The following is a 17,878-nucleotide window of genomic DNA, read 5'->3' on the forward strand; positions in this document are numbered from 1 at the left end:
AAAGCAAAGGCTATGTCTCTGTGTCCCTGATTTTTTCTTTTTTCTTGATCTTCCTAATGTTGTTCTTTGAAGTCAAGACATCTTGATCATCTTCACCTTTTTCTTCCATAATTTCTTTCAAAATATGATTATTAGGATTTCTAAAACAGTCAAAAACCATTTGTGTGTTTTTACTTCATTAGAATTCCTGTTCATGTTTAGGCAGGCAAGTTTTGACTGTTGTAATTCCCTGTTCCATACAAGCCTCAAACCTTCATTGCCTAAATTTGAGGTTTGGAGTCATGTACTGAACTCCCATTATGAGATAAAAATACACAATTCCTTTGACCTCTCACTTGGGCTCAACCCAACTCAGGATTATCTTGCTTTTCTAACCCCTGATGCCTCACCCCTACCTTACTTGTGCCTGCTTCTCTCCTGAGATCTGTCACTGCCTTCCAGTTGCTGTCTTTCTCCTCTTCCTTTACTATTTTGTTTCCTTCTCATCTAATTTTCCACAATGGGGAGCAAGAGATAGTGTTTATTCTTTCTCTTGAGGTGAATTAGAGTTGGTGGTTAACATCCCTTCTCTCTCTAGATCATGTCATTCCCTCTTTATTATCAATTTAAAAGCTTTTTTTTTCTCTTTAGGGTATGATTCAGCTCTCTACAGTAATTATTTATTATTATCTGTAATACAATGATGCCTAAAAGCTCCAAAAGAAGTCAAAGCCCCAATGTGCAAATACATAGTAAGAGACAGTCCCTGCCTTGAAAAGCTTATACTCTAAATATGAAAGAAGAATTGAGAGTGGCAGAAGAAATAGGCAAAAAGAGAGGTGATTTACTTGTAACATGTGGCACATTAGTAGCCAGAAATGGAAGCCCGTTCTCTTGACTCCCAAGGCAGTAATATCTTCTCTGTATCTTGCTGCCTGTTTCCAAGAAAGGGTCAGCTGTAAGTCTGTGTGAAGTCTCTATAAAATTCTATAATCTAATATATAATTTAAACAAAAATTCTGCAGTGACTTATGACCACAAGGAAGCAAAGAAGTAGATCTTTTATTTGCACTGTTCTTAGCTCATCCAAATTCCTTCTTACTGGGTTGGGACCTTTTTTCTACATGTTATTTTGTGTTTTTCCCATTTTAACTCATTCTGAATTTATAATTTGCTAAAACTAATATCAATGATCAAAGGCAACATGAGTGATTCCCAGTTATATTTAATCTAGAAAATGTAAATGTAGAAACTATCAACAACTTCATGAAAATAATTCCTTCTGTTTTAGGATTTGAGCCTACATCAGCTCCAGCTCCCTCAGTCCCTGCTTGGCAGGGTCGATCGATTGGCACAACCAAGCTCAGACTGGTGGAATTTTCAGCTTTCCTTGAACAGCAGCGGGATCCCGAATCAGTAAGTGTTACCCTTCATGTCCGCTAATTTTCTGCTTTTTCCATTGCTCCCCACTCTCTTGCGTATACTTTCCAGGGTTAAATTTGGATGGAATACATGTGGTATTTCTATGTTCACTACTGCTCAGTGTAATTTTCTTCCTTTTGTGCTCTGTTTTTTCCCTTTTGCTGAAGTGAGAGGCAGTAATGCTGGCCTCTCTGAAAGCAAGCATGGTTCACGATGCCACATCCCCTCACTGTTGACCTAGTTTAGCAGTAGTACCAAATTGCATCATATTTTTCACAATGATTCAATGAAGTTCTTTAAGTTAAAACTTAATTTGTTTCATAACAGAAACAGCAGTAAGGGCTTGCATAAAAATTATTCGTGTTCTTGGGCACCGTTTTAAACTCTGACCTTTGGGATTTGCTGTAGGTATCAGGGATAGTCCATTTTGGTTCATGCCTTCCAAACATGCAAGCACGTACCATTTCTCTGTATCTTTTCTTTTTTTGGTGGTGGTAGGGAAGGATACAAACAATTAAACAAATGTGTCTTTTTATTGCACACAACTTGAGGATAACCCACCCCTTTCCCAATGTGATTATAAATTTGAACAAGTTGAGGTTAGTTACCTAAATGTCCAATCATTGCGTCTTCCAATCCAAGGTTTGGATTTTTTTTTTTTTTTTTTTTTTTGCGGGGGGGGGGGAGAGTTTTGGTTCTGTTCAGACTGAAAAAAACTTCAGTCTGGATATTGTACCTTCAGGGAAACTTATGAAGTTGGCTGTAATATTTTATTTACTCCATTTAGCCTTGAACTTTGATATTAATCATCGTGTATTTACCCTGGACATTTGTTAGCAGCGTAGTACTGTTTCTACTGCGTCACAAAAAGTCAAAAAAAGCTACTTTCAGCTTGAACCTGAGAATTTTTACTGAGATAATTTCTGGAAAGCAAATACTGTTACGAATGGGTGATACAGACAGGCCTTTCTTGTTCAGATTTCTGGTAAAATGCAGTAGCTTGGAGCAGAGAAAAGCTATCACATGCTATTTATAATTCAGTATTGGAAACCATAGTATTTATGGGCTCTGGCCAGGGGTGTTATCCAGGGAGTGTTTACCCTGCATAATGGAGATCAGAGACATAGCCCAGAAACCTTACAACAGAGGAATCCTTCTGGCAGAGAAACATCACAATGAAAATATAGTATATCTCAGCTATTCGTATACTAAATATGTGGCCATGTGTTGGGTTGCTAAATGTTGCATATTGCCAGGTTGAATTAACTTTGAGGGAAGAGGTGTTTGGCAACGCTTATCTCACTAATTACATGGCTGTTGATATTGTACGGGCTTCATGCAGCCACCTGCCATGCTGGTCACATCCCCAGGACCCTGATTTCCAGAGTCTCCCTTTGCAGTCCTGGCTCTGGCTCTGGCTGGACGTTTTTGAGGCAGACTGCCACCCCAGTCACACATAAGCTGAGTGACTTGCTTGAGGTTCAGTGGTCCTACTCCCACTCTGTGTTTATTCTAACAGTTTTCTAGCTTCACCTATTGTGTAAGAATTACCGTATCGAGGGAGTACCCCCGTAAGGATTACAGAACCCATAGCGCAAGGGCTTCCCCATAGTCTCTGGTCCTTAGCGCAGTGGGCATGTGCACAATAGTTTCTCAGGTCGCTTATACATCATGCATGACTCATACATGTGTTTTCTTCCCCTGAGCGGGCAGCACCATCCCTGACTCACTCCCAGACCTCCCTGTGCTCCCCAGTGGCACACCACTGGTGCAAGCAGCAGCCACGCTATCATGGGCATTATCAGCAGAAGCACAAGCAGTACTCCCACCCCCCTTCCCCCGGCCTGCCAGCACTATCTTAGTGCCATCTAGACTAAGTCACAGCTAGAATACTTTCTCCACCCCCAACCACAGGTTCATCCAAACAGTAGTTTGTATTTCTGATCCAGAAAGGCAACACCCAAGTTTTCTCCTCAGGCGGCCTTATAGATACGCAGCTTTAGAGCCGCTGGTTCAGTGACCCCATGTAATGTGTCCTGCTGATTTATGGGCTCTGCCATATACGGGTTGCTGCACACAGGGAAGTTACATGTGTGCCTTGAGGTTATCGGGAAAACAGCATGTGATCATGTAACGCTCAGCATTATTGTGTTGTGTGTGAATGAAGTGGCAGTTAAGTGTATTTTGATTTACTGTTTTGCCAGCACCTAACTATACCACCTAGTTATCCTTTTTGCATAGGTTTTTATAATGCAACCTCATCTGCAAAACCCATGGGTTTATACAGCGTAGGGCTTCTGTGTATCTGCATGCGTTTATACAAAAGAGAGTGAACGAAGCAGTTCAGTGGCTAAGTAACTTTTATGTCTGTCCTTCGAAGTGAAATCTCTCAAACCACATGTGCTTTCACCACATAGTGTGTGATGGCCAGTCACACCACTGGTATCCATGATATAAAACTAGCTGAGGGAAGGGAGCAGATTTGCAACATGGCTGACTGACTGAAAATGACTAAAAGATGCTGCTTTGGCAACTGAAGGCAGCTAAGGTCCCACGTTCTGAGTATTCCCCCTCTGACGTGCAGTGGCTCGGCTTGGAGCCTGCTGTACTCAGATGCGATGTGTGGGCCTAAGGCTCAGGAGACGTGCTGGGGCTCTCATTTTTCAGGCAGGTGCAGACTCTCTGGGGAATGCAACACATCCACTTCTGTTGCAAAGAAAGAATGGAGAGCTGAATAGAAACATGGTTACGCAGGACAGCCATGTAAATACTGTAAAGCCTTTTTTGGAATAAACTAATATTTTCTGGAATTCCTGAGGTGCACAGTGAGGCCCACAGGAGCCTGTCCTAGCTTGCAAATGTGCTGCTGAAAAACCCACCTTTTAAGTGCAATGCATTTATGCTAGAGGTTTACTAGAGAGGCAAGAGTGTGAAACTACCCATACTTATTTTTTAAAAACCTAGTTACTTACATGCTGGAATGTTGCAAAAATAAGGCACAAAGAAAAGTAAATTCCCTATCATGTATCAATCCCAGGTGTGAGGCGGGGATGGGGTACAGCCAGGGGATTGCGCTGCTAAAAGCTGGCAGCTGCACCCCAAACGGCAGGCGTTTCCCCTCTCCTGCCTGGGAGAGGAGAGTGAGGAGAGAGGAAAGCGGTGGGGAGCGGGCAGGACTCAGCCAGGCAGGTAGGACACGTTGTGCGTGCTACAGGCGGTTCAGGGCTAAATCAGAGTGCCGATCTCGCTCCCTGATGGCAGTTCCCTATAGCACCTTCTTCAAATTCACTCTGTAGCTGTGGTAAATACACAGGAGCTGGTGACCATTTGTTATTTCCTGGCGTCTGGATACCCCATGTTTTTTCTTTCCAATTTGATTGTTTAGATCAAATTGTGTAAGTTTGATTATTTGGGTGTGATCCTAAACAAGGGCATAGAAATAAACCCAAGACTGTGTGGCTGCTTCCCATGGCTAAATACGGAAGCGTCTTTGCTTGAGGGGTGGGCAGAGGCTTTGGAGCCCGGCTGTCTGCGCAGGTGCTGCCTCTAGTGGGGCACCTGCCCTTCGGCCACCTCTGACTTCCCTCAACGACTTTTCCAGCTGCCGCCAAATCCACTCCTCGGTGATACCAGCCTACCCCCAGCCTCACTTAGCACTGTTTCAGAAAACACAAATTCTGCCTATGGTTTTATACATCTCTCTTTGTGTTAGCACAACATCTTATTGCAGATACAGTTTGCATGGTATAGAAAGGATTTTTTTAAATTCCTTTTTAAATACCAAAATCAGCAAGCAAGGCAAGATGAGTGTTCTGTGCAATGTGCATATTAAGTCATGTACTGTGGTTGCAATTTATCCTGTACTCCTTTGTGCCTTTGCTGACCTTATAAATGAATATACATATAAGCTTCTAAATAAGAATCTTGTAAGAGTTTGCACACATCTTCTGCAAGAGATAGATATATGTTCATGATGCTTTTGACTTTTCACAGAAAATGTCACGAGTATCATTTTGATGGAATGCATTTCCAACATTTATTTTTAAAAAGGCAACCTTCTCTCCCCCTTCCCCCCACAAAAAACAAAACCAGGCTAGAAAGCCTCATAGTAGTGGGGGCAAATAAAGCAATTCTACTTTAAAATGGAACGTGGAAGTTTATTGAAAAAGGATTATTTGATGTGGCACCTGGGGCCAGGACTCGATGACCCTAGGAGGCCCCTTGCAGTCTATATTCCTGTACAGCAATTAGAAATTTAGGTCTGTCTGCCCATGCTGACTCCCAGCGACTTGAATGGGGCTGTGCATGGGCATAAAGGTCCACCTACAGAGAATTCATTGTAGGAGTGGGGCATTAAGCATTTCTGGGGTTCTTCCAATGGCAATTGGAGTTTAAAAGTACAAAAGCCCCTCAATGTCAGGCAGTTATGTTAATTTAGAGTGGGCATTCTGGTGGGTCGGAAATGTGCTCAGTAGAGTCCTGTCACTTGTTGAGGGCTGTTGACTTTTTTTCCCTTGCCTAGTCACAAAATTGTTAGATTTACAAAAGAAAAAGTTATAGAAAGGAAACAAAAAGCAAGCTTCACTGTAACTCTGTATGGCAGAAGATAGTCTGGAAGACATAAGATGCCAAAGTTAGTTGCAACATCTTGGAATAGTGATTCTGTATTTAAGGATGAGCAAAATTTCTCCTCCTTTTACATGAAAATCAATGCAATTTCAAATGTCAAGCTCTATATTCCTTGTATGGCACTTCGTGCTCAAATACAGTTCCTAAATGGTGCACAGAATCTGCCCTCATACATCCAAACACCAGAGTTCTTTTTAGTTACCTTTAATTACTGCCAACCCTGTGTAACTATATTCTCACTACATTAACAAATTTATTTGCCAATCTGTTGCTTTCAAGAGAGGATTTATTTAATGGGGGGGCTTTCCATTTTCACTGTAGTGGCTCTGTGGAAGTTCAGGGCAAATGCTTAAACCAAATAATCCCATGTTCCCCAACAAATATAAACTGAGTACGCAAGCAGATTAGAAGAGATCTAAACAATTGTCCGTTACACAAATAGCTATAAAATTCAAAGGCTCTAACATTGAAATGATAATAATTCCAAGTTCTCCTAAATATATTCAAGCCTGCTTCCCAGCAAGGAAAAAAATATCACCACCCAACAAAAAAAGCCCTTTCTTCTGTCCCTCTTCAAGGTTTCTCACTCTTGCTGCTGCATTCATTTCAACAGCAAGCACTTCAGACCGCTTTACATCTAAAATGTCTTAGCACTATAAAGAACGTGCCTGATTGATAGGCATTTTTGGTATTAACCCACCTATCCAAACTGTCAGATTGTGTTAGGTCCAAATTTCAAAATGCATTTTAAAAAGTGGTGAAGAAATAAAATATTCTTTATGTTTTAATTCAGGTTTTATTGTTGTTGTAAAAGGGCTTTGTGAGCCCAGAGAGAATTGTGCCTGAGAACCAGAAAGTGAAAGCAATTGCGAAAGGGCCATAAAAACAGCCTGCCATCATTAGCCAAATGCAGTAAAATTTACCAAAGTTAATCAAACCACCTAAGTGATGAAAAATAAATGAGATCTTCTCAAAAAAACCCACTCCGTCTTTGAACAATTTGCATTGTTAAAAGCATTGTTTATCCTTTCTGTATTCCCTATAAACAGTATAAAAAGTAGTTCAGCATTTTAGTCACAAAGAAGTGCTTGTTTAGCATATTTGTTATGTGAAAAGAAGAGGAAGTAAAGCCACATTTAGGTGAATATGTCTTGCTGTGGTAGACTCGGGATTTTAGGTCGTTTTAATCTAAAATCAGACAAAGTTTAACAAAAGGTAGGAGTCATGTCGTTTGCAGTGCCTGGGGAGCTCTGCACTGGCACTGGGAAGTGCATGTTAGATTCTGAAAAATGTTCATATCCAGGTGTCTCTAGTTAAAACTGCCAAGAACCCACTTTGAGGGGGTTTAGTATGGATTCAGGCTCCAGCCTTGAGAGCAGCGCATCAGAGCAGCCCTCTGCGCTCGCTCCATCCCCACGGGGCCCTGGGGAGAGCAGCGGGCGTCTGGGCCAGCTCTGAACCCTGCTGAAGCGCCAGGGCACTGGTGCTTCGAGCGAGGGCCCCGGGCTGAAAACGTGGTGCAGCGGGTAGAGCAACAGAGCATGATTTATTCCGTGAAGTTGGCCCACACTAAGTGCTGCGAACAGCTGCAAAGGCTGCCTGGATCTTGCCACACACGTGCTTGCTTGGTGTTGCCTTCACACACGCTCTCTCCCTTTTCTCAAAATTCATCACTGCTGTTGAAAAATCCCCAGCAAAATAGTAAGTGCTATTTTTGCATGACTAAACAAAAATCCAACCCCCAAGTAGTGTTGTTAGCTCCCTCTGCCGGCCTCCCAGCCGCAGGTGGCTGGGGAGCTGTACGCGCACAGCTCTGCCAAGGTCTTAGCTGGTCCCCCGGCAAAGCCCAGGAAATGAAAATAACCACAAGAGCTTTAGCTACATTGGCTCCTGCAGGGCAGCAGGTCTGGCAAGGAATACATGAAAGCAGGAGGGAGGGAACGAGGGAGCGAGCACAGTTGCACCCCATGGTGCCAAGGGCTAATGCCGGGAGCGGGCTGCGGAGCCCTCTGCGTTAGGGGCAGGGAGGCCCGTGCTGGGGCGGATGCGGCGCTGTGGCAGGAGCGATCTGTGAGACAGCCAGCCTGGGCAGCTAGCGGGGCCACCAGTTTGCCTGCTTACCCCACCTAGCCTGGCTCGGAGAGGTAGCTCTTCTTGCTGTTAAATTACAGTTGTCAGGGGAGCGCTGCTGGGATTAGCGGTGCTTCCCTGCACAGCTGTAAAGTAGCTGGCGGGGGCCAGTTGAGAGGGCCCCGGCTCAGGGTGCGGTGGAAGCGGTGGCTGGCTGCAGGGGGGAGGCCCCCTGCCGCCCCTGAGGCTGCAGAGCGCTTTGCCCTTCCCTGCCGAGAGGGCCCGGGGCGAGGACACCGGCTCAGGCCTGGGAGAAGGGGGCACAGCAGGGCCTGCAGAGCACAGCAGCACGGTGGGCAATGACTGCGCCTTCCCCCGCGCGCTCCAGCATCCCTCTGCCCTGCCCGTGCCATGAACGGGGGGCTGGCACCCTCAGGCCCGGCTCTCAATTTGGCCTTGGCCTGCAAGGTCGTGGTTGGTGCCTTGCTGCGAGTCCTTCCAGGGGATTCAGTCCCTGTTTCACCACAGTCTCCTGCCTGTTTCTCCCCCTACCCCCACCCCCACCCCAAAATCGCCCAGAATAGCAGTTGGGCTGCAAAGTCAAGCTTTCAGAAGAAGTTAGGAAATGTCCTCATGTGTTTGCTCTGTGATGCAGTCCTTAATTACATACTTGCATATTTATTTTTTCCTGCTTCATTCAGTGCATGTAGATGGCCCTTGATTGATGAGCAGCTATTCAGTAGTTTGTTTTCTTCTGCTGTTGAAATGTGTGGCCCCATGCCCTGTTTACTGTGCACTGTCTAAACTCTCCTCCAAACAGAATTATTAATTTCCCCCACTTGCATTTCACATATGTATTAATGCATCCATTTTTTCAATGAAAGGGCATTATTACTCACATTTTACAAACCAAGAAATTCAGGTGCAAAGAAATGAATGGGCCATTGATTTTTGAGGGTCCCCTTTGAGTTGTTATAAGCCTGATTTTTCAAAATACTTAGCATTATTGAGAGCTTCATATATTCAGGCATAATTTTCCCATCTGAGCATTCAGCACTTCTGGATTTGGGACCCAAGGTCTCAAATCAGGCAGAGCAGAGTTGAAGGATGCGTCATCACTGTTGCAGTACATAATGATGACAACATTGGCAGAGAAGCTTGCCCAGCTGGCAAGTCCCAGGTTCACACTGGGACTCCCATGGCAGTGGCTGGGAAGTACTGGGCAAGACTGATCTGCTTCAGCCAGAGACTGCCATGCCTCTTCTGCAGCTTCTGCTCCTCCTTGACCTACCTCCCAGTTTCTGCAGCCGTGAAGTGGCTGAAGGTCTCCTTTTACTGCTCCTTCCTGATTCAGTCCCCGAGCAGATCCGGGCAGGAGATGAATGGGCAGAGGTCCTTGACAAACCAGGGAGACTTAAGCGGTTGTATGGTAACACGCATGCACAAAAAAGTCGAATTAACTTTTTACGTGGAAGTGTTAAACAACCTTAATAACAGGAATTGCTACAGACTCCGGTTATAGCATTAACATGTTATAACTCCTGATCTGTTTCAGTGGAGGGCAAAAGCAACTGGAATGAAATATTCAGTTACTAGTATTTTGGTAGAAATAAGACAAATTGTTGGCAGAGCAAGTTATTTTTGTACATCAGCAGGAAATTAAAGTGTGTCAGATTTATAAGATATAGTGAGACAGCAGAGCTGAGGCTGGGTAGGTTACAGGTTGCAGTTGCATACAGACAGCTGATATATTAGTGCTTGTTTTTTAATCAGTCCATCCCACTTGGTTCCCTTTTCCTCCAGAAGTGCAGTCACTACCCTAACACTTTAAAATGATGGATTAGACCGATCTGGGAGGTACAGTGGGAATCACTGCACAGTGCATGTCTTCAGAAGCCAGGCACTTGAGCAGTGCTGTTTTCTCTCCCTTGTTTCAGGCAAAATTCAGGTTTGGCCCTAGCCTTGCACTTGCCCTTTCCATCTGAGCTGCGTGTTAGCCCCTGGTGAATGCTGGTACAGAATATCCGGTCCAAACGCAGAGGCTCTCCCTCCGTCTCAGGGCAGTTAGCAGACATGCAACAGAGCCTTTTTAGTGTACTTCTCCTTTGGATGGTGGGATTTTTGGGGGCACACAAGACAACGATCATTTCAAGTTGCCAGCTTCTGATGATGGCATTTTCTTATAGGGATTTGTTGCTGCAAGTAAAGATATAGATGGCCTCACCCTCGCGTTTGTTATACTTGAAATTTGCAGGAACCTGCAGATCTCAGGAAGTAGCCTCGCTAGCAAGGTATTTTTAATAGGCCAAGCGGGGCAGCGGCCCATGCTGTGCGGAGCAGGTGTGGCACAGAGGAAGGTGGGAGCGGGCCGGCGGCTCCGCTGCAGGTGCACCTCCTCCGGCTCGGCCACCAGGCCCGTTCGCGCCCAGCACGGCTCAGCCCAGCCTGTGCCCTGGCTCCAAGAGTGCCGGAAAGTTAGCTGCGCGGCAACCAGCACCTTGGCCACTGCCATCTAATAAAAAACTTGGTCTTGTACAGGATAGTTTGCCAAGCTGGAGATCTGGTGTTAACTTCATCGGTGTGGAGAAGCACAGGGATGCAGCAGGGAGAACGGCAGCGGTTTGCGACCCTGCGTGTCAGGGACCGGAAAGGCCATGAATATAAGCTGCCTTAGAATATCAGCACAAAATTTGTGAGGAGCTGTTATGAATATATATGCTAGCTGATAAAACAAATGTAGGTGATTTGTCTTTGTTCTGCTCCAGCTTAAATGCTAGCATCCCCTGCCATTGGCAATTTGTCTTGGTTCTTTTAAATTCCTAAGTGGATTATAATTTTTCTCATGGTACTATTTGACAACAGTCATTTTTCATGGCTTTACTGCATTCTTCAGATAGTTAGAATTTTTTAAGGAAAGGAGCTCAGTAAGAGGCAGCCATCTCCAGGGCATGTCACATAAATGCAGATGCTGAAGAACAAGTAGCTGAGAATGTTCTGCATACATTTTAATGTAGTTTTTATTCTCAGAAAATACAGGATTTGACCTATGGTGGTTTACAGCATCTAAAGCATGCTATTGCTCCCATGCCAGATGCAAATCCCTTAAATACTGTGGCAAGAGTAAATTCCTCAGTGCCTAATGTATCTCAATGACTCTGGAATACTCAGTCTAAATTAACAGTGAATTCTGACTATAATGAGGATGTTTTTAAGCTTTTCAGGCAATAATGAGCTCAAAAATATAGGCGTGCAGCTTAGCTTTGTTGCTTTTATCTATACATACAGTTTTGTCATGAAGCGTGTTTATATAAAAACTATGGGAACATTTCAGTATCCATTTATCCTGCTCCCAATATTTATTACATTATCATTTATTAGTTTGTAGAAATATGCCATATCTAATTAGATTAGTAATGATTCTACTTAGTATAGGAATTACAGCAACATAAGGAGAAAATAATGACACGCTGCAATATCAAAATAAACATTTCCGTCCGAAGAATGTTGTCAGGTGATGTCATACCATCTGTCCTACTGTACCCTGTTGGAAATTTTGCTGCAGCAGCATCTGGTACTTTGGCAAGCTCTGCAGACAACTGTAATAGCTTTACAGCTGCCTTTAACTTTACTTTTATATTTAAGCAGCATAAAGACTTCCTGATCTGCTCCATGTTCCTAAAACACGATTTAACTGAAGTTTGAATTCTGAGCAATTTGTACATTTTCCTGGTTTGTGAAATAAGGTGCAACGCGTGAATTTGTCTTGGGAATTTGCTCTCACCAAACTCTTAAAATACAGCTCTCCCTCCTCCTTCACTCTGCAGTGACCTTTGGGCCCAGGGAAGAGACCCCCTTTGGAGGGAAGATGTTTCCTAGGCATAGGAGAACCTGAGATCTCAGTTCTATTCCAATAAAAATGTGGTTATTTATTTGTATGAACTGAAACAACTCCAGCAGGAAAGAATGAGAGAAAAGAACCCCAGAATAAATGATAACCTGGTAGCTAATGGGGGGGATGTTTTCTGAAGCCCTTGCTCTGACACAGGAAGAGCAGAGCGCTGCTTTGGAGCATCACCAGTCCCTGGGGACAACACAACTGCTGGGCACTTCTAGGCAGGATATGGGAGTGTTGGGGAAAGGAAAAGGTTTCAATTTAATTTTTCAGAATTTTTTAAATTTTTTAAGTGCTTACCTCCAAGAGGGGAATTCTCATCATTCTCCTTGATAAATAGAGATGTCTGCATGACTGCAAACAGGCTTCTGTCTATGGCCCCGTTAGGTGACTCAGCCCAGGCACCCTGCATCTCACTCCTGGCTAGCTGCAAGACCTAACATGAGCAGGTTTCTGAGAATCACTGTCTTGGGCTCCTGGCAGTTCCTAGGAAGCTAGGAAGCCTATGCAGTTCACTTAGATAAGGTTTTCAGAAGGCTCCAAGGAAAAACTGTGTAACTGCTGCTCACATATTATACGAATTGAGCTTAAGACTTTTTTGCGCAAACATTGTATCAAAGTGTTAAACTTTCCTTCTTTCAGAAGAATTAAAAAAAAAAACTGTGAAGAATAGAGAACATCATACATACACTCATTTTTGGCCACGTACACAGATGAGCGTTCTCTGATCCTAAATTCAGATTTCACTGTGCTAGATGTTTTTAAATAGATTTCAATTTAATTTCCTAAGTACAGAAATCTAGCCAGTCCATTCTTTCTTCCCCAGAGTTTTGGACATCTGTTAGGGAAGACTCCACTTACACCAAAGGAAGGCTCTGAGTGGGTGTCCAATTAATTTAGATCTGTCATTTCAATTTGTTCATTCTGCAGGTATATTGTAAACAAAATAGCTTAAACAAGGTCTGCTTTGGGGTTTTAAATATTTTATTTGTGCTTACCAGTTGGGAATTGCCCTTATATACAGCATCTGTTCAATATGACTGGGTTTTCTATGTTCATTGACTGCATATCAGTTTTCCTTTAATTGAGATGATTGATAGTAAAATGTTTTGTGATCTGCATCGTTAAAAACCCAAATGTTTAAGCATGCCACTATCAAGCTCCTTCTGTCTGCCCACATGATGCTGTGAGCTGCTGACTGACTAGCGGAAGTTCTCTGCAGTTTGCCCTTACATTGTAATTTTAGGTGCTGAAAGGTGCTCTCGTCTTGGAGAAACGGCAGCCCATAAAAGACCACATTGAACTTGGTAGGGGGCTGCCATGGACTTCCCTGGGCCTTGGATTTCACCCCAGAAAGGAAAGGGATTGCTTAGGTGATTCCAGTGATTATAATTAGGTGTGATGGGATGAAGTTAAGAAATAGAGAAACTGAAGCTGAACACATTTTGGCAGAGATGGTCATCAGTGAAACTAGCTCCCAAGGGAATTGGTAAAAATTTGTTTCTTTAATATTACATGGGTCAAAACATTGGAGGACATGCAGTAAAGAACACTCCTATAGTAACAGCAACACAGAGTAAATGAATTCTAGCTATTGCAATTCTAGGGATTAAAGGAAAATCCATTCCATCTCTTGTAGTTAAGTGGCATTAGCATATATGCTAGAGTGGGTTGTTTTTTTTTAAACAGGAAGTGTATGGGTGCAGGGTCTTTGGCACTGGCAGAAATTCAGACTCTGAGGATAAGGGACATTTAAAGGCATGGTTTAAAGAGGCAGAAATAGGCTTTCCTCTTGACCATATTGATCTTCTTATGTTCTGCAAAGGGCTCTTCAGCACCTTGCTGCCACTGGGTCTTTGAGTGTAAATTAATCTCTTGAAGATGACCGTATTTTGTGGTTTGCAGTGGGAACACTGGTTTTATGATGTTGACCCTTGTTCACAAGGGGCTATGCCACAATCACTGAAGTTGTTCGTGAAACTCACGGTACAGATAATCATGGTCCCAGGAGTAATGTGCGAGTCGTTTAATCCGTCAAAGCAGGCTACCCTCAGCAGGAACACACAGACCTATGGCTTAATAAACTTCTGCTCTTTCTGTACAGCACTGATTTTCCTGTTTTTTTTTTCCTTGCAGTACAATAAACACCTCTTCGTACACATTGGACATGCTAACCATTCTTACAGTGACCCATTGCTTGAATCGGTGGACATTCGTCAGATTTATGACAAATTTCCTGAAAAGAAGGGCGGTCTAAAGGAATTGTTTGGGAAGGGGCCACAAAACGCTTTCTTCCTCGTAAAATTCTGGGTGAGTAAGATGTGAGATGTAGAAACTCTCTTTCAGTAAGGCCTATGTTTAGTATTTAGCATCCTTTAGCGTACTCATGGATATGTCTTCTTGCGTCGTTTAAAAGTGCAAAGCTGTATATCCTTCAAGCAGTACGCTAGCCCAAAGCCACTCTTGCTGACAGTTTCATGCCAAGTCTGTATTGCAGACAACATCCAAGGGCAGACGCGTGCCAGAGCTGCCTTTTACACAGCTGCTTGTCAGGAGCAAACAGGTAATGGGAGTCCTTGTTTGTAAATGGTGAACTGCCATCTAGCGGTCTGAGGAAAAACAGGAGAAGTCGCTTAAATGGAGAATTTTAAGTATTTTTTTGTGTTTCAAATGTTCGACCCTTGCTGAATGCAAATAATACAAATATCAGTCCTGACATCAGCCCACGTTTACACAGCAGGTACCAAGTTATATTTGAACCGCATGGTCTGTAGTAAGATTGCGAGCTTGGGAGGGTTCCAGGATTTTCCTTAACAGTTTTGGTTGCTGGAACACATCTGCTTTCCCCTTGCCTGTTTGGTAGCCAGCTATGTGACTGTGCTCCAAAAGTTAAACCTGCTCATATGAGTTGTGAAAAAAAATTGAGTGGAAGGCTGAGATGTTGAAAAATATGGTGATCTAGTTTTGATGAATTTCATTACTACATCGGGTCTCCTTTGTTGCATTTATAAAACCTCAAGTTGGTGATACTATAGGTTCATCCGAAAGGACCATCAAATCTCCTGGCTAGATCTTATGCTTACAGTGATGCTTTTTCTACTCATGCATTTGGGTTTCATCCCAACAGTTATCATCTGAATATTTTAAATGTTTTTCCAATACTTGTCTTTCAAAGCCACAATGAAAGGGGCATATTCAGGGTCTAATTACAGAAAAGGTTGATCTGGAATTACTGCTTATTATTAGGTTTTCTGGTGTTTGTCATTTTCAATTAAAGTTTACCTGCTTGGCCCAAAATACTCTCCATCTTTTACATATCCCAGACTTTGTGTCTTACCAAAAGCTTCTGTAGCACCAGATATGGGAAGAAAGAATGAAGGAGACTCTTTTCTTCAAATTTGTGTTTAGAAGGGATAAACCACTGAGCAGGAGCAGTGCTAGACTGCAGAAGAAATCCACTGGAAAATTCCTAGGGCTTAAAACTGGGAATGGGAGTTGTAGACCAAACATGTGAGGGCTGGCTGAGCAAAGAGGCCAGGAACAGGAGGTAGCAGAGAACTGCAAACAGAAGGCAGATAGGAACAGAGTCAGAAAGAGGGAGGGCGAATTTGGGATGAGGAGCCTGTGGCGGAACGTAGGGATGAAGGCACACAGTAGGGAGAGTATGCGAGAGGTGGGACTGGGACAAGCATAAGGGCAGAAGAAATCTAGCTGTGGAGGAATACAGCTTAGAGGTAAGGGTCTGTGACCACTAAGTACATTTCCTTGTAAACCTTAGGCTTGAACTCTAGGACCCTCATCTCACCAATGTACCTTGCGTAGTAAGTATTTGTGAAACCCACTAGCAAAATGAACATCACTTTACCCGCTTGTTCTTAATTCACACAGAGAATGCCTACACAGCAGCAGCAATTAGTGCGATGGTCATTGACGTATGTGTATGTTCTGCTTTTTCTGCATGTGGAAACTGATTTTCAGATGTGCTGAAAGATGTAGCATCAAAGATGTATCTAAAGCCAGTAGAGATCTTCTTTGGAACATTAAGGTCTGTGTTATACTCATGACTTTGAAAACTTAATTACCAGGCTTCTCTGATTGATCCCCTACAAGCAGTGCACACCTTTAACCCTCTCATCTCAGTTCCCCATCTGTAACACGGGTATGATAACCATCCCTTCACCTCAGGTGGTCATTGAGAAAACAAACTCAATGAAATTTGTAAAAAGTCAAGATAAGGCCAGGAAGAAAACCTTTATAAAAATAGTAATTCTATGTTCAGCGTGGGTTTTGAGTAGTGCGCAGGAGCCAAGGACTGGACCACACTGATGAAGACAAAGAGAAATATTGAATAGCTGTTCAATGGGTGAGTGTGCAGTCATGTAACTAAAAAGACTAGCATAATGCCGTTCCACAGTCAGGATGCATAAAGCTGTGTAAACAACTTAAATACAACATCTCCTAACTTCACTGTGCCTTGCAGACTTAATGGTCTTTTAATGCAATTTTGTGTCTGCGATAACTGAGAGATTAAAAAACATATAGTGCTAACATCCTTCTGAATTAGACATTAAAAATGGTGGTGAAAATGCCTTCCTGAGCCATGACCTTGTAGTAGGTTAGCAGATTTTCTCTCTCATAGGTTGAGCAAAGGCAGAGGGAGGGTGCCAGGGGCAATGTTGTGTGTGTAAGAAGAGTCATGATGAATGCGCCTCTAAGAATAAACTTCACACCATTGCCCCCCAGCTAGAAACATATATATAGGGAAAGCAGAAGATGGCTGTGTTATGACAATTAGATCCTAAATTGTCAGCTCACTGTCCTTTACTTAATTTTTTTCACACTAATAGGACATTTCTTCAGAGAGAGAGAGAAAAAAAAAAAAGGCACTGTTGCCATTTTTATGGAGAGCCTTTAGAAACTGTTCTAAAACAGTCATACATTACCAGTGTAAAGCTAGCAAAGGTTGTTGACTGCCTTTTTGACGTCTTTAGAAACTTTGGGTTTATTCATGTAAAAACAGACTAGATTTTGTAGTCTTGTTCTTTTCTTTTAAATTCAGTTTCTGCTTCTGAATCAGTATACATTCTCTATCTCCACCTACTCTAAAATAACAACTTTTCCCAGGTTCTGTCCATGTAGTATGATTCTTGCTTATTTACAATAGTCTCTCTCACCCTTTGTTTAGCTATTTCCCATTTTCCATTGTTTCTGTTGTCTTCTACCTTATCTTCTTCATTATCATGTAACCACCAATAGTTTGCTCAGCACTATAACCTACTGAGTATACCTGAGCAGTTAGTGTCCAGTGACAGTCCAGGTTTTGCTGCAATGGGATTGTAACATGAGTAAAAGAGGAATACCAATTTGTGTTGGGCAAAGGAGTACAGGTGAGAAAGCACTGCAAGGAGAATCAACAAAAGAAAACCAGCGGCTATGAACAAGAGGAGTAGAAGGAAACCACAGCAGAAATGCAGGCAGGTGCTGCAGCATGTGGCACCCTGAAAGTGAAGGTGAGAATTTGATGCCAGAAGTGATGGCAAGACGGTAAAAGGATTTAAAGAAAAGTTGGCATGTCCCTGTAGGCGGCAAAAAGGATATTTCATTTAGTCATTAAATCTAGTGCTAAAAGGAAGGATGGGGAACAGGAAGCCCAGAGAGGAGCATTCACACTGAGAATGACTAGGGCAGCAAGCAGCTTAGCGCTGGTAGTTGGAGAGAATATTCCTCTTGCTCTTTCCCATTTAGGTTTACTTGAGGCTTCTCAGCAGAATCGCTTCCTCTTGGTTTTCCCTGTGATAACGTTGTAAGATTTGATTACAAAAAAAGGGGGAAGGCAGGGTCTGAAATGTTGCAAGAAGACATTTGGTAACTGGAGTTGACTTTGCA

General features: G+C 43.1%; 1 protein-coding gene across 8 annotated transcripts in view; it reads left to right on the plus strand.

Annotated features, from left to right (window-relative positions):
* TEAD1 (TEA domain transcription factor 1) overlaps positions 1 to 17,878 on the plus strand; it is a 161,599-nt gene that overhangs the window by 128,102 nt on the left and 15,619 nt on the right. For all 8 annotated transcript variants that reach the window (XR_010884084.1, XM_067296147.1, XM_067296144.1 and 5 more), the window contains 2 exons: positions 1,271 to 1,395; positions 14,129 to 14,302. Coding sequence is in view for 7 of the 8 variants with exons in the window: in XM_067296147.1 (XP_067152248.1) it covers positions 1,271 to 1,395; positions 14,129 to 14,302 (299 nt within the window). In the remaining variant the exon portion in view is untranslated. The remainder of the gene's footprint in view (positions 1 to 1,270; positions 1,396 to 14,128; positions 14,303 to 17,878) is intronic.

This window comes from Apteryx mantelli, chromosome 4 (assembly GCF_036417845.1).
Source record: "Apteryx mantelli isolate bAptMan1 chromosome 4, bAptMan1.hap1, whole genome shotgun sequence".
Classification (NCBI taxonomy): domain Eukaryota; kingdom Metazoa; phylum Chordata; class Aves; order Apterygiformes; family Apterygidae; genus Apteryx; species Apteryx mantelli.